Source organism: Saccopteryx bilineata, chromosome 4 (genome assembly GCF_036850765.1).
Source record: "Saccopteryx bilineata isolate mSacBil1 chromosome 4, mSacBil1_pri_phased_curated, whole genome shotgun sequence".
NCBI lineage: Eukaryota > Metazoa > Chordata > Mammalia > Chiroptera > Emballonuridae > Saccopteryx > Saccopteryx bilineata.
The window spans coordinates 80955452-80971592 of NC_089493.1; the positions used below are offsets into that span (position 1 = coordinate 80955452).

At 41.4% G+C, this 16141-nt stretch overlaps 1 protein-coding gene and 1 non-coding gene across 5 annotated transcripts in view; both read right to left on the reverse strand.

Annotated features, from left to right (window-relative positions):
* The window catches only part of KNL1 (kinetochore scaffold 1), a 77407-nt gene that overhangs the window by 18928 nt on the left and 42338 nt on the right, over positions 1-16141 (reverse strand). For all 4 annotated transcript variants that reach the window (XM_066277083.1, XM_066277082.1, XM_066277081.1 and 1 more), the window contains 7 exons: positions 14296-14434; positions 13453-13520; positions 12092-12190; positions 8381-8496; positions 6885-6975; positions 5656-5772; positions 2022-2109 (listed from right to left, as the gene is read on the reverse strand). In XM_066277083.1, coding sequence (XP_066133180.1) covers positions 2022-2109; positions 5656-5772; positions 6885-6975; positions 8381-8496; positions 12092-12190; positions 13453-13520; positions 14296-14434 — 718 coding nt within the window. The remainder of the gene's footprint in view (positions 1-2021; positions 2110-5655; positions 5773-6884; positions 6976-8380; positions 8497-12091; positions 12191-13452; positions 13521-14295; positions 14435-16141) is intronic.
* On the reverse strand, positions 1151-1226 carry TRNAA-UGC (transfer RNA alanine (anticodon UGC)). Its single transcript has one exon. It is a non-coding gene; the product is annotated as a tRNA-Ala (tRNA).

The window sequence follows — 16141 nt, forward strand, 5'->3', positions numbered from 1 at the left end:
CCTATACAAGGGGTAAGAGAAAGGCCAATAGAGAAGCAAAAAGAAACAACCAGGCCTGACCTGTGGTGGCGCAGTGGATAAAGCATCGACCTGGAAAGCTAACGTTGCCAGTTTGAACCCCTGGGCTCACCTGGTTGAAGCAAATTGATGCTTCCTGCTCTTCTCCCCCTCCCTTATCTCTCTCTCTTTTCCTATCTCTCTCTCAAAATGAAAAAAAAAAAAAAAAAAAGAACCAGGAGAAAAGAATAGGGTCAGGATAGTACAATATCAGAGTCAGGGAGATGCAAGTTTCAGGAAGAAAATAATAATTAAATTTTCAAATGCTGAAAAGGGTCAAGGATACTAAGAACTAAGAATTACCAAATTTGATTATTACGTGAAATTTTGTGATCTTTAAGAATTTTAGGACAATAAAAGTTGGGATTATAAGAGGTCAAACTGAAAGGCTTATTTATTGAATATTTTTCAGAGAAGGGAAGGCGGAAACAGACTCCCACATACGCCCCCACCAGGATCCAACCAGCAAGCCCACTAGGGGGTGATGCCCTGCCCATCTGGGAGCATTGCTCCGTTGCAACTGGAGCCATTTGTTTTCATGCGCCTGAGGCAGAGAAAATCGATGGAGCCATCCTCAGCACTCTGGGCCAAATCGCTCTAATCAAGCCCTGGCTGCAGGTGGGGAGGAGAAGAGAGAGAGAGAAGAAGAGAGAAGCAATAGGAAGAGGGGTGGAGAGCAGATGGGCGCTTCTCCTGTGTGGTGTGCCCTGGTTGGAATCAAACCGGGGACATCCAGACGCTGAGCTGACACTCTACCGCTAAGCCAACCTACCAGAGCTGCATGACTTATTTTTATTTATTTATTTTGTATTTTTCTGAAGCTAGAAATGGGGAGAGACAGTCAGACAGACTCACGCATGCGCCCAACTGGGATCCACCCGGCATGCCCACCAGGGGGCGATGCTCTGCCCCTCCGGGGGGTCGCTCTGCCGCCACCAGAGCCACTCTAGCGCCTGGGGCAGAGGCCAAGGAGCCATCCCCAGCGCCCGGGCCATCCTTGCTCCAATGGAGCCTCGGCTGCAGGAGGGGAAGAGAGAGACAGAGAGGAAGGAGAGGGGGAGGGGTGGAGAAGCAGATGGGCGCTTCTCCTGTGTGCCCTGGCCGGGAATCGAACCCGGGACTTCTGCACGCAAGGCTGACGCTCTACCACTGAGCCAACCGACCAGGGCATGTTATTTTTAAATGAAGATAAATTCATCTATTAAAAAACAGACTGCCTGACCAGGCGGTGGCGCAGTGGATAGAGAGTCAGACTGGGATGCGGAGGATCCAGGTTCGAGACCCTGAGGTCGCCAGCTTAAGTGCAGGCTCATCTGGTTTGGGCAAAGCTCACGAGCTTGGACCCAAGGTCTCTGGCTTGAGCAAAGGGTTACTCGGTCTGCTGAAGGCCCATGGTCAAGGCACATATGAGAAAGCAATCAGTGAAGAACTAAGGTGTCACAACGAAAAACGATGATTGATGCTTCTCATCTCTCTCCATTCCTGTCTGTCTGTCCCTATCTAGCCCTCTCTCTGTATCTCTAAAAAAATAAATAAAATAAAAATAAAAAACAGACTATGGTCTAGGTTATGAGAAGCTTTCCAAAGAGATTTATTATCTTGAGCATCTCTTGTTCATAGTGCTATGCAGGACTGTAGTAAAGGAGCTTTTAGCCTGACCTGTGGTGGCGCAGTGGATAGAGTGTCAACCTGGAATGCTGAGGTTGCTAGTTCAAAACCCTGGGCTTGCCCAGCAACTACTATGAGTAGATGCTTCCCACTCTCCCTCCTCTTCTTCCCTCTCCCTCTCACCTCTCTCCAAAAATCAATAATTAAAATCTAAAAATAAAAAGGAGCTTTAATTTAATTTAATGTCTCAAGCTGCTAATACAAGGCTTCAGCGTAGTGATATCAACAATCTGTATGAAAGGAAGCATTTAGATAAAATTAAAATTTTTTTGAAAAAAATATTTAAAATACTTTACCTATTTCCACCTCAGTAAGACAGTTAGCAATCTTCTGAAGTATGTTGTCCACCTCATTTATCTTTAGCTGAAGTTTCTCCCTCTCATTCTAAAACACAATATTACAGACTACTAAGTTAAAGTTCTAAACACATTATAACATTATATTTCTTTTTTATTATAATTTTATTTAGAAAATTAAATTTAGTGGGGTGACATTGATCAGTAAGAGTACATAGGTTTCATTCAGGTAAACATTTCTATAGCATTTGAACTGTTGACTGTGTTGTGTACCCATCCCCATCACCCAAAGTCAAATCATTTTCCATCACTGTATATTTGTCCCTCTATACTCCCTTCCTCCCATTATCGTATTTCAAATAGCCGACTAACTGCTAGGTCTAAATCATGAACAGGAAGGTCTTTCTTTCTTTTTTTTGATTGCCTGATTTTAGAGAGACAGAGAGAGAAGGGGGGGAGGAAGAAAGAGAGAGAGAGAGAGAGAGAGAAGCATTCATTTGTTGTTCCACTTTGTGCATGACCAGGGATCGAACCTGCAACCTTGGTGTTTTTTTTTTTCTTTAGAGGGAAAGAGAGAGATAGAGGGATAGACAAGGACAGATAGGAACGGAGAGAGATGAGAAGCATCAATCATCAGCTTTTCAGTTTTTTGTTGCGACACCTTAGTTGTTCATTAATTGCTTTCTCATATGTGCCTTGACTGTGGACCTTCAGCAGACCGAGTAACCTCTTGCTCAAGCCAGTGACCTTGGGTCCACGCTGGTGAGCTTTTTTTTTGCTCAAGCCAGATGAGCCCGCGCTCAAGCTGGCAACCTCGGGGTCTCAAACCCGGGTCCTTCCGCATCCCAGTCCGATGCTCTATCCACTGTGCCACCACCTGGTCAGGCAACCTTGGTGTTTTATGATGACCCTCTAACCAACTGAGCTAACTGCCTAGGACCAACAGGCAGATCTTAAAATGAAGGTCAAAGTTTCCAGACTAGACTTAAATATTACTTAAAAAAAAAAATGTGGCCCTGGCCGGTTGGCTCAGTGGTAGAGCATCGGCCTGGCGTGCAGGGGACCCGGGTTCGATTCCCGGCCAGGGCACATAGGAGAAGCGCCCATTTGCTTCTCCACCCTCCCCACCCCCTTCTTCCTCTCTGCCTCTCTCTTCCCCTCCCGCAGCCGAGGTAGAGGCTCCATTGGAGCAAAGATGGCCCGGGCGCTGGGGATGGCTCCTTGGCCTCTGCCCCAGGCGCTAGAGTGGCTCTGGTCGTGGCAGAGCGACGCCCCGGAGGGGCAGAGCATTGCCCCCTGGTGGGTAGAGCGTTGCCCCTGGTGGGCGTGCCGGGTGGATCCCGGTCGGGTGCATGCAGGAGTCTGTCTGACTGTCTCTCCCCATTTCCAGCTTCAGAAATACAAAAAAAAAAAAAAAAAAAGAAAAAAAAAATGTTTGTTAAAAATGTTCTACAGCCTGACCAGGTGGTGGCGCAGTGGATACAGCGTCAGACTGGGATGTGGAGGACACAGGTTCGAGACCCTGAGGTCGCCAGCTTGAGCGCGGGCTCATCTGGTTTGAGCAGAGCTCACCAGCTTGGACCCAAGGTCGCTGGCTTGAGCAAGTGGTTACTCGGTCTGCTGAAGGCCCCTGGTCAAGGCACATATGAGAAAGCAATCAATGAACAACTAAGGTGTTGCAACGAAAAACTGATGACTGATGCTTCTCATCTCTCTCCGTTCCTGTCTGTCTGTCCCTATCTATCGCTCTCTCTCTCTCTTTCTGTCTCTGTAAATAATAAAAAAATTTTGAGAAAAAAAAATGTTCTACAGTCAAATATGGGAAACACTGGTCAAACAGAATTACAGCTTTTTTTTTTTTTTTTTTTTTTACAGAGACAGAGAGGGAGTCAGAGAGAGGCATAGACAGGGACAGACAGACAGGAACGGAGAGATGAGAAGCATCAATCATTAGTTTTTCTTTGCGCATTGCAACACCTCAGTTGTTCATTGATTGCCCCCTCCCATGTGCCCTGACCGCGGGCCTTCAGCAGACCGAGCAACCCCTTGCTCGAGCCAGTGACCTTGGGCTCAAGCTGGTGAGCTTTTGCTCAAACCAGATGAGGACTTGCCCAAGATGGAGACCCCGGGGTCTCGAACCTGGGTCCTCCACATCCCAGTCTGACGCTCTATCCACTGCGCCACCACCCGGTCAGGCTATAGCATTTTTTTTTCTTTTGAGTTTTTCTAAAACAGATATGTGACTGTAGACATTAATATACTAACTATTTAATTTCTCTGAAAGGGTGACAGTACATGTAGCACTTTCCAGACTTGTTTGCTAATACAAAGGTTTTCAATATAGAACCTTTCTTGAAGAACAATCATTTTGGAAAATGCTATTTTTAACACATACACAAATATACACAGGTATAAACATTGTGGAGGATAATATTATAGTACAGTCCTTAGCAATAGAAGATCAGAATCCTATATTATTTTATTTCAATATATATAATGGATTAATAAATTTGAGATAAGAAATAGGCCCTAGCCAGACCTGTGGTGGTGCAGTGAATGATACATCCGTTTGGAATGTTGATGTTGCTGGTTTGGAGCTCTAGGCTTGCCCAGTCAAGGCACATGCAAGAGGCAACTACTTTGAGTTGATGCTTCCTGCTATCCCACCTCCCTTTCGCTCTCTCTCTCTCTAAAAATCAATGAATAAAATCTTTAGAGAGAGAGAGAGAGAGAGAGAGAGAGAAAAGGGGGTTGGGGAGCAGGAAGCATAAACTCTCATATGTGCCTTGCCCAGGTGAACCTGGAGTTTTGAATCAGCAACCTCAGTGTTCCAGGTCGATGCTTTAGCCACTGCTCCAGCACAGGTCAGGCAAAATCTTATATGTGCCCTGACTGGGGATCAAACCCACAACTCTGGTGTATCAGAACAATGCTCTAATCAAATGATCTACCGAGCCATGGTAAAACCTGTATAATTTTGCCAGCCAGTTTCACCCCAATAAACTTAATAAAAGGAAACAAATAGAATTACTCAAGATTTGCCTGACCAGGTGGTGGCGCAGTGGATAGAGCGTCGGACTGGGATGCAGAGGACCCAGGTTCGAGACCCCGAGGTCGCCAGCTTGAGTGCAAAGCTGAATCCTCCGCATCCCAGTACTTCTCATTGGCAAATTTAATTCCATTTAATAGTTTAAAATCTGGTTTGAGGAAAAGCCTACCAGCTTGAACCCAAGGTTGCTGGCTCCAGCAAGGGGTTATTTGGTCTGCTGAAGGCCCGCGGTCAAGGTACATATGAGAAAGCAATGAATGAACAACTAAGGTGTTGCAATGCGCAATGAAAAACTAATGATTGATGCTTCTCATCTCTTTCCGTTCCTGTCTGTCTGTCCCTGTCTATCCCTCTCTCTCTGATTCACCCTCTGTCTGTAAAATAAATAAATAAATAATAATAATAAAAAAAAGTACTCAAGATTCCATAATTTGCTACTTTGGACAAATTGAACCCCTACCGTATGAAAAATTCTAAGTTTTTGCCCAATATCATTCACATGTTTAAGAAACATTCTTCATATTGCACAACCACTATGAAGTAATTTTAATAGATCTTTGTTTCTATGCTATTGTCTCAAATTACCTGAGCTGACTGCACCAGCTTTCTGTAGAGAGCCACCTTTCCTTGGTGAGTGAAGACTTTAGTCATCTTGGTAAAATGAGATTTTATTTTGTTCAGATAAATTCCAAAGGCCTTCAGCTGTAAGAAAAAGTCATAGGTTATAATGCACTAAAACAAATGAGTTAGAAAAGGCAAATGATCGGTTTTTTTAATTTGTTTTATTTTTTGTGTGTGACAGAGACAGAGAAAAGAACAGACAGGGACAGACAGACAGGCAGGGAGAGAGATGAGAAGCATCAATTCTTCATTGCGGCACCTTAGTTGTTCATTGGTTGCTTTCTCATGTGCCTTGACGGGGGAGGGGGGGGCTACAGCAGACAGAGTGACCCCTTGCTGAAGCCAGCGACCTTCGGCTCAAGCTGGTGAGTGTTGCTCAAACCAAATGAGCCCGCGCTCAACCGGCAACCTCAGGGTTTCGAAACTGAATCCTCCGCATACTAGTCCAATGCTCTATCCACTGCTGCCACTGACTGGTCAGGCAAGGCAAATGATCTTGAGAGAAGGCTGGTTCAGGTGATCTGTGCTAAGTTTTGCTCATTCTAGACTCTTATTCTCAAGGCAGGGTACTTCTCATTGGCAAATTTAATTCCATTTAATAGTTTAAAAGCACAAAGATTTGAATTTTGACTCCTGCTTTTAATTCACTTATTCATATTACAAATAAGAAAATGACAGGCTCTTAATAAAACTCCTAATATATTAGGACATGTATAAAATTAGTTACTTTTTTTAAAACTTATTTTGAGAGAGAGAGAGAAAGAGGAGGGAGAAGTGGAAAGCATGAACTCATAGTAGTTGTTTCCCGTGTGTGCCAAGATCTGGGCAAGCCCAGGGTTTTAACCAGCAACCTTAGCATTCCAGGTCAATACTTTATCCACTGCACCACCACAGGTCAGACAAGTCAATTAAATCTTTTCCTTATCTAAATCGAAGTGAAAGGCAAACAAGAAGGAGGGAGGGAATTATAAATAAACTTCAACTATATTTCAAATATTAAATTGATAATTTTAGGTTTGAAAAAATTATGTATTAACAATTATTCATGTATAATTAAATAAAACCTTGGTAACATGTTACACCTGAGAAGTTAAAGAAGTCATCACTAATTACCAAAGTAATTACTTATTTCATAATAAGAATTGTTCAAAATGTCTACACTGATTCCCATTCGGAAAATGAGACAAAGGTACCTCCTCATCAGAGTAGTGTCTCATTTTTTCCCACAGGTTCCTATTAACATCAGCCAACAGTTTATCTTGGTTCAATGCAGAAAGCTTTAATCTAAAATACAAAAAAGTTTATTAGCATAGGGTTCAGAAGTCAGCTTCAATGGATCCACTCTGATCTATAGGCATACTTAATTTAATTCCACATAAAAAGAGGGGAATTTACTCAAGAGCAGTGACCAGCCTTATTATTTCAATACTTGTAGAACAGTTCAAGATGTTATGAATTAAAAAACTTCTCTCACAAACAGAATTCTCATCAATGTTATCAGCTTGTTCCAACATGAAGAAATGATGCTAATAAAAAATCCTTAAGGCCTGTCAATGCATAATTGCAAGGTCAAAAATATTATTTTAAATAAAAGTTCATAATTCAGTTCAAAGTCCTATCTCACCTTTACAGAACAGCATTTACAAAAGTAGCCTAAATACATATTAATCTCTTGTTAATAAGCAAAAGAAATAAATTTCTACCAGAGTTAAAAAATATTATACACAGGTATAGAATTGCAAAATCAAATAGTAGAGCACATCTACACAGACTATTCATTGTATTTCATTCAAAAGAAAACATTCTCAAATCATGAGATGCTCAACTTATTTAAACATGAAGAACTTGTCTGTCTTCTTCAGTGAAGAACCTCAGTACTTAGTATAGTACCTAACACACAGCAGGTGCTCAATATACACATCTGTTGAGTAAACAAGCCATAATCAGGCAAATCTGCAGTATAATAACTTAAAAGCAGCTTAAGTCTATTTTTAAAAAGACTTCTTCAAAGACTATTTTGTTTTCTGTTTGTTAGATTGGTTCAAATTTAGTTGGATAGTTCTAGACAAGTATGATATAAACATTGCTTTGGGTTGCAAGTCCTGATCTACATGTGGGAATCCAGGTATAACATACCTAATTTGCAAATTAGTCTATAGCATCTATACATACCAAAGCACTGAGCTATAGTCTGAGTAAAACCATGTTCTTGTATATATATGTAAATTAAGGGCAAATGTGATGAAATTATAAACCCAAAGGCATTCTTGATTTTAGGCAGTATATACAAATCTCTAAAGGGACATTTCTCTTTTGAAGATGTTCCTTTACAAACATTTATGATATCATAATTCAATAATTATTGCTCATTGAGGACATACTTTAGGCTAAAAATGGCATAAAAACATTTGATATATACTATTTCCTACTGTTCATATCTACCCACTAAGTAGGTATTACTATTCCCAATTTATGGATGTAGAAATAAAGGTTAAATGACTCAGATAATGTTACAGTTAAGTGTTATAACCAGGATTGAGCTTCAATCTGAAAGCCAAAACTCTTTCTATAAACATATAATACCACCAATTAATGCCACCGACCGTTATCAATGCCAGTGTTATTCTAATCAAAACCTTACCACAGATTCAACCATCCAACAAACATAAAAAAATGAAAACTTTCATACTCTTCAATTTTTTTGCGAAGAAGCTCACAATCTTCTCTATAAATCTGTATCTTGGGTCGGTAAACATACTGACTTAACAACAGATCTTCAGAAGTAGGTTGTGTATTTATAGTAAACTGAAAAAAAAAATTGAAGGAAAAAAAAATCAGTCCTTTAAAACTGGTATTTTGAGGACAAACCATATTTAAGAACTGTTTCAAGTTCCAGAGTGCCTAGTTTTAACAAGTTCTACGAAGAAAAATTTGAATACTCTATTAAAATTCTTATACCCAGTAAAACTACAACGTGGAATTTGAATTCAAGTCTCTGACATCAAAGTCTATTTCCCAAAGATATTTAGACAAACTAGAAGTTCCACTCACATGGGTTGTTTTTTTTTTGTATTTTTTTGTATTTTTCTGAAGCTGGAAATGGAAGGCAGTCAGACAGACGACCGCTTGCACCCGACTGGGATCTACCCGGCATGCCCACCAGGGGGTGATGCTCTGCCCATCTGGGGCATTGCTCTGTCGCAACCAGAGCAATTCTAGCGCCTGAGGCAGAGGCCATGGAGCCATCCTCAGTGCCTGGGACAACTTTGCTCCAATGGAGCCTTGGCTGCGGGAGGGGAAGAGAGAGACAGAGAGGAAGGAGAGGGGGAGGGGTGGAGAAGCAGATGGGCGCTTCTCCTGTATGCCCTGGCCGGGAATCGAACCCGGGACTCCTGCACGCCAGGCCAATGCTCTACCACTGAGCCAACTGGCCAGGGCCACATGGGATTTTAAGTGACTGAAAATGGCTATTATTATTTGTCAATTATACTTCAACAAAGCTGGAAAAAGAAAAAAGAAAATGGCTAGACATTATTTTAAGTAAATCAATACCTAAAAATTCATTAGCTTTACCATTTACCTACATAATGTTCCAATTTCTTAAAGTGAGAATTAATAAATTCTTTATTTTTAGACTCTCTTCTATAAAAATAATATGTGAGGCTTTTAACTTCCTGTTAAGCATAATATTTGCTGTATGTCCCATAAATTTGGTATTAAATGTTCTCCTTTATTTTGCTTTCTAAATAGTTTTGATATCCTCTTTTGATATAAGAATTATCTAGCCCTGGCTAGATAGCTTGGTTTGTTACAACACTGTCCTGAAGCGCAGAGATTGCTGGCTTGACCCTAGGTTGGAGCATATGCAGGAACAGATTGATGTTCCTCTTTCTCCCTCCTGCTTTCTTTCCTCTCTCTAAAATCAATAAAATAAACATTAAAAAAATGAATTATCTAGAATTATTGTTCTTTCTTTTTTAGAAGAGCTACGAGTTAATACTTATTTTTCTTTCTGTCTATCCCTGTCTCTCTCGCTAAAAAAAATAATAACTATTATAATTATTATTGGATTAAGATCACATGATGTGGTCCATAAAATCTCGTTTTTCATCTTGTTAATGTTTTCTTCATGGCCAAGGGCATAACTTATTTTTGTAAATGTTCAACAGACTCAAGAAACAAAAAAATAATATTCTTATGAAGTGTTATAAGATTTTCTATTATAGTAAGTCTCTGAGTTACAAACATCCAGCTTACATCCAACTCATACTTATGAAAAGAACACTGTAAGAACTATTGGTAATCAATTGCAGTTGGACATCAATGAAAACCATATCATAGTTATACAACTCTCATGGCAAAGAAGTAACCAATGAAGACCTTATGGAACTAGAACAGCAGATGATAGCATTTAGGGGAAAAAACAGGGACCTAGAAACTCCAGGACCAAAAAAGTTTTCCCTACAAAAGAGTTAACTGATGCCTTTTGTCTCATTGAAGCAGGACTAAGTTAGAAGAGCAAGATCCTGATACAGAGAGGTTTACCAAAGTTTACCATACAGTTACTGAGGACTTGAGATGCTACAGGACATTTTATGATGAGAAAAAGAAAAGCTCTGTACAAACCTCCCTTGATGCTACTTCAAGAAACTGACTCTAGCAGCAGAATCAAACCCTGACTTTCTAACACCAGTCCCATCCTCCCCAACAAATCCATCATCTTTTGCATCATCCAAGATTGTTTAAGGTTCTATTAAAAAATGTTTAAGTATTGCCTGACTGGGCGGTAGCGCAGTGGATAGAGCTTCGAACTGGGATGCGGAGGATCCAGGTTCGAGACCCCAAGGTTGCAAGCTTGAGCGCGGGCTAATCTGGTTTGAGCAAAGCTCACCAGCTTGAACCCAAGGTCGCTGGCTCGAGGAAGGGGTTACTTGGTCTGCTGCAGCCCCACGGTCAAGGCACATATGAGAAAGCAATCAATGAACAACTAAGGTGTCGCAATGCACAACGAGAAACTAATGATTGATGCTTCTCATCTCTCTTCGTTCCTGCCTGTCTGTCCTTATCTATCCCTCTCTCTGACTCTCTGTCACTGTAAAAAAAAAAAGTTTAAGTATTTATATGCACAGAAAGGTAAAAATACTATGTTATGACAAACATCTAAGTTGCATTTAATAAATAAATGTACCTATTCCAACTTACATACAAATTCAACTCAAGAACAAACCTACAGAACTTATCTCATTTGTAACTTCCTGAAATCTTTTTTTTTCCCCCCTGTATTTTTCTGAAGCTGGAAACGGGGGGAGAGACAGTCAGACAGACTCCCGCATGCGCCCAACCGGGATCCACCCGGCACGCCCACCAGGGGGCGTCGCTCTGTTGCGACCAGAGCCACTCTAGCGCCTGGGGCAGAGGCCAAGGAGCCATCCCCAGCACCCAGGCCATCTTTGCTCCAGTGGAGCCTCGGCTGCAGGAGGGGAAGAGAGAGACAGAGAGGAAGGAGAGGGGGAGGGGTGGAGAAGCAGATGGGCGCTTCTCCTGTGTGCCCTGGCCGGGAATCGAACCCGGGACTTCTGCACACCAGGCCGACGCTCTACCACTGAGCCAACCGGCCAGGGCCACTTCCTGAAATCTTTTAAACTGAGTTTGTTGATTATATTAGTCAAATATTCTATGATCTTACATATTTATTTTGAAAAATGTTTATTAAGACTGCTATTCTTAGATTTATTTTTTTTTTGTATTTTTCTGAAGTTGGAAACGGGGAAGCAGTCAGACAGACTCCTGCATGCGCCCGACCGGGATCCACCCGGCACGCCCACCAGGGGGTGATGCTCTGCCCATCTGGGGCATTGCTCTGTTGCAACCAGAGCCATTCTAGCGCCTGAGGCAGAGGCCATAGAGCCATCCTCAGCGCCCGGGCCAACTTTTCTCCAATGGAGCCTTGGCTGCGGGAGGGGAAGAGAGAGACAGAGAGGAAGAAGAGGGGGAGGGGTGGAGAAGCAGATGGGCGCTTCTCCTGTGTGCCCTGGCTGGGAATCGAACCCGGGACTCCTGCATGCCAGGCCAACATTCTACCACTGAGCCAACTGGCCAGGGCCGTATTCTTAGATTTTTATAATGGTGGAAAAGAGCATATGTTCAGGGAAAAAGGTATCAAAAACAAAACTGATGGCAAAGAATGAGATAGATAAATTTTCTCCTTATGAAAATCCATGATATAAAACATTTTTATGCTAACCACAAATGTACCTATTATAGGTAAACTTTTATAGGAAAATTTGCTTCCTTAGATTCTTTTTTTGTTTCTGAATAAATGCTTGCTTTGATGAAGTTTAGTAAGTAAGTACAATATATTCTAACTGAGGCAACTCTTTTGTCAAGAAATTATACTTACTTTGGCTGAGAGAGTGCTTTGTCGGGGTTTCTGTATCAAAATGTGAACTTGAAGAAGTATAAAGAACTCCTTTATTGTTATTCTCCCATCTTTGAGTTTCTGAGGAAAGAAAAAAAGGTTTGCATGACCATTCAAGGTGAGCTCAATTTGATTATAACCCCTTCAATTTGTTTCTAAATAGCATAAAGTACTTTGCATATATCTGTGAAAATACTATCCAGATATTTGTAGGCTATACATAAGTTGATTTTTAACTAAAATTTATTTTTCTTTCTTTCTCTCTCTCTCTCTTTCTTTTTTAGCAAGACAGGGACAGACAGGAAGAAAGAGATGAGAAGCATCAACTTGTAGTTGCACTTTAATTGTTCATTGATTGCTTTCTCATATGTGCCTTGGCCAGGGGGCTCCAGCCGAGCCAGTGACCCTTGGCTCAAGCCAGTGACCATGGAATCATGTCTATGATCCCACGTTCAAGCCGGTAACTTCAGAGCCTCAAACCTGGGTCCCCATCATCCCAGGCCAATGCCCTATCCACTGCACCACTGTCTGGTCAGGCTAAAATTTATTTATTTATTTTTTTTAGAGACAGACAGACAGGAAGGGAGAAAGATGAGAACCATTGATTCTTTGTTGTAGCACCTTAGTTCTTCATTGCTTGCTTTCTCATATGGGCCTTGACTAGGGGGCTACAGCAGAGTGAGTGACCCTTTGCTCAAGCCAGTGACCTTGGGCTTCAAGTCAGCAACCTTTGGGCTCAAGCCAGAGACTTTGGGGTTTTGAACCTGGGCCCTCCACGTCCCAGTCCGATGCTCTATCCACTGTGCCATTGCCTGGTCAGGCTAAAATTTATTTTTTTCTTTTAGAGAGAGAAAAGCAGGACAGGCAGGGACAGATAGACAGGAAGGGAGGGAGAAGAGAAGCATCATTTTAATTTCTTTTTCTTTAAGATTTAATTTATTGATTTTAGAGAGAGGGGAGAGAGAGAGAGAAAGAGAGAGGAAGGATGGGTGGGAGGGACAGGAAGCATCACCTTCCTTCCCATAAGTGCCTTTAGCAGGCAAGTCCAGAGCCTTGAACCGGCAACTTCTGCATTCCAGATCAACGCTTTATTTACTGCGCCACCGCAGGTCAGGCTAAAATTTATTTCTTAAGGTTATTCATTAACAGTAGAATTGGAGGAAAAAAGCAAAATTTAGGTCTTCTAATTTCTACTCCATACAATTAACTGCCATGCTGTGTCCTTAACAGAGAAAACTCGTCTTTTGTATATTTAAAACATTTCATAATTTTTTTAAAAATTAAAAAGAGAAAACAAAACAAGGAAATTAATCACATTAGAAATGAGAAGTACTTTACCATACCTCCTTCAAGCTCTCTTCACAAACAGCGTCTGTGAGAAACTGTGATTCCATTTGACTATTGCGGTATGCTAGAAGTAAGGCAAATTCAGGTGATGAACAAGTCAAAATTAAATTGTAAACAATTCTAGTTATCACTCAGGTTTACACTGTAGTTCTTGCTATCCATTAGGATATTGTTGGAAAGACAAGAATTTGTAGGGCAAACTACATTAGTTTTAAGGCTCCATTCAATGTTTCTCTACTGAGCATAGCCTCTTTTTTTTTTTTTTTTTTTTGCATTTTTCCAAAGTGAGAAGCAGGGTGAGGGGGAGGCAGACAGACTCCCGCATGAGTCCTACCAAATTGACCGGGCATACCCACCAGGGGGCGATGCTCAGCCCCTCTGGGGCGTTGCTCTGCTGCAATCGGACCCGTCCTCAGCACCTGGGCCAACTTTGCTCCAATGGAGCCTTGGCTGCAGGATGGGAGGAGAGAGATAGAGAGAAAGGGAAGGGGGATGGGTGGAGAAGCAGATGGGCGCTTCTCCTGTGTGCCCTGGCTGGGTTTGGAAATTGAACCCAGGACTTCCACACACCAGGCCGACGTTCTACTGCTGAGCCAACTGGCCAGGGCCTGAGCATAGCCTCTTAAGAAAATCATTCTATCCTGTGTAGTATTTCACTTCTCAATTTATTAAAATAACTAAGAATTAAACAAAAACTAAATATTATTTTACTTATCAACTATTTATAACCCTCCAAAAGCTTATATGAATTTCAAACATCTCCTGAATTAAAATACATTTATCATTAGTCAAGTAAGCAGATGACTTCTATTAATTAGCTTTCACGAAGATCATCTTACTGCTGAAGTCCAGAGAGGTGCCATCAGCTTTGACTGAATCCAGAGAACTGCTGAAACTAGATGGGGTTCTGCTGAGGCTTTTTATCAATACACTGTTAGCATTTTTATCTATATCTCCTTCAGCATGGTGATCAATAATCTGTAATTAATAAGGAACAACATCAGGATAAAGTTATAACACTTATAACTAAATGTTTCTTGAACACTAACAAATACTTTTTTTTTTCTTTTTTAAGTGAGAGGAAGGAGATAGAGAAGCAGACTCCCACATGTACACTGACCACCTGGCACCAGTCTTGGGCTGATGCTCTGCCCATCTGGGGCCTATGCTCACAAATGAGCTATTATTAGCACCTGAGGCACCTGGGGTCGATGCACACTTGAATCAATTGAGCCATAGCTGTGGGAGTAAAGGAGAGAGAGAGAAGCATGAGAGGAAGGAGGGAAAAGCAGATGATCGCCTCTCCTCTGTGCCCTGACTGGGAATCGAACCTGGGTCTTCCACATGCCAGGTCAATGCTCTACCACTGAGCCAACTAGCCAGGACCACAAATACTTCTAACATAAAATTTATGTATAATTGTTATGAGATCTCTTAAGAAAGAATTAGAATAACAGACAACTGAAGCTTTTCGAGTTAAAAGTAATTTTACTTTAAAATATGTAGAAATAACTTTGTGCATTACACTGTATGAGCAAATTATTTCTCAGATGTATCTAAGTTATAGCCAGATCCTATGAGCTACCAAATGTTGATCTATCCAATTATTCAATTACTAGCCACCAGGGTCAGGGCTATCACACTGTAGAAAACCAGAATAGAATATTGGCTGTACACTGTGGCACAGGCTAGAGCACAGAAAAGAAACTTATTTCCAGGCTTTAGTACTTCCCTCACTTGGTGACCAAGATTCCTTTGGTTGAAGTCAAATACGTCATGTGGTCCTGTTTTTACCATTTCAGCTATTTGACTTTACAGCCTTAAAAGTATTTTTCATCTACCTACTTACATATATTTTTGAAGACATTATATTCTTTGTCTAAATGCTAGAATGCAAGCTCCATGAGAGCAGATTTTTATCTATTAAGTTCCCACTGAGGCATTTCTAGCAACAACCTGAACAGTACCTAGGAAACAGCAGATATGCAATAAATATTTATTACACAACAGTACTAATTTTCATAAAATTTATTCAGTTCTATATTTTATATTACTGTTACTACTTTCTCAAAGCTTCATAGACAAACCATTTGCTTTGGTACAATTAATCCTCACCTGTAAAACTCCATTTGCATGACAGGTTTCATTTCCCCAAATTATCCAAACCAGTTGTCTCTCAATTTTAGTATCTATGACCTGTTCCATAAATACTTACTTCACTTTGAGATACTGGGCCTGACATAAGCATTTTCCCATCCACGAAAGAAATAGACTTTCAGTTTCTTTTTTTCTTTTTTTCACAGAGAGAGATAGTCAGAGAGAGGGATAGATAGGGACAGACAGGCAGGAACGGAGAGAGATGAGAAGCATCGATCATCAGTTTTTCGTTGCAACACCTTAGTTGTTCATTGATTGCTTTCTCATATGTGCCTTGACCGTGGGCCTACAGCAGACCGAGTAACCCCTTGTTCAAGCCAGCGACCTTAGGTCCAAGCTGGTGAGCTTTGCTCAAACCAGATGAGCCCGCGCTCAAGCTGGCGACCTCAGGGTCTTGAACCTGGGTTGTTTGCATCCCAGTCCAATGCTCAGTCTATCCACTGCACTACCGCCTGATCAGGCGACTTTCAGTTTCTACATAGCCTCATTAGTCAAGAAAATTCAGTCAAGATTCTCTTTATGCAGTTT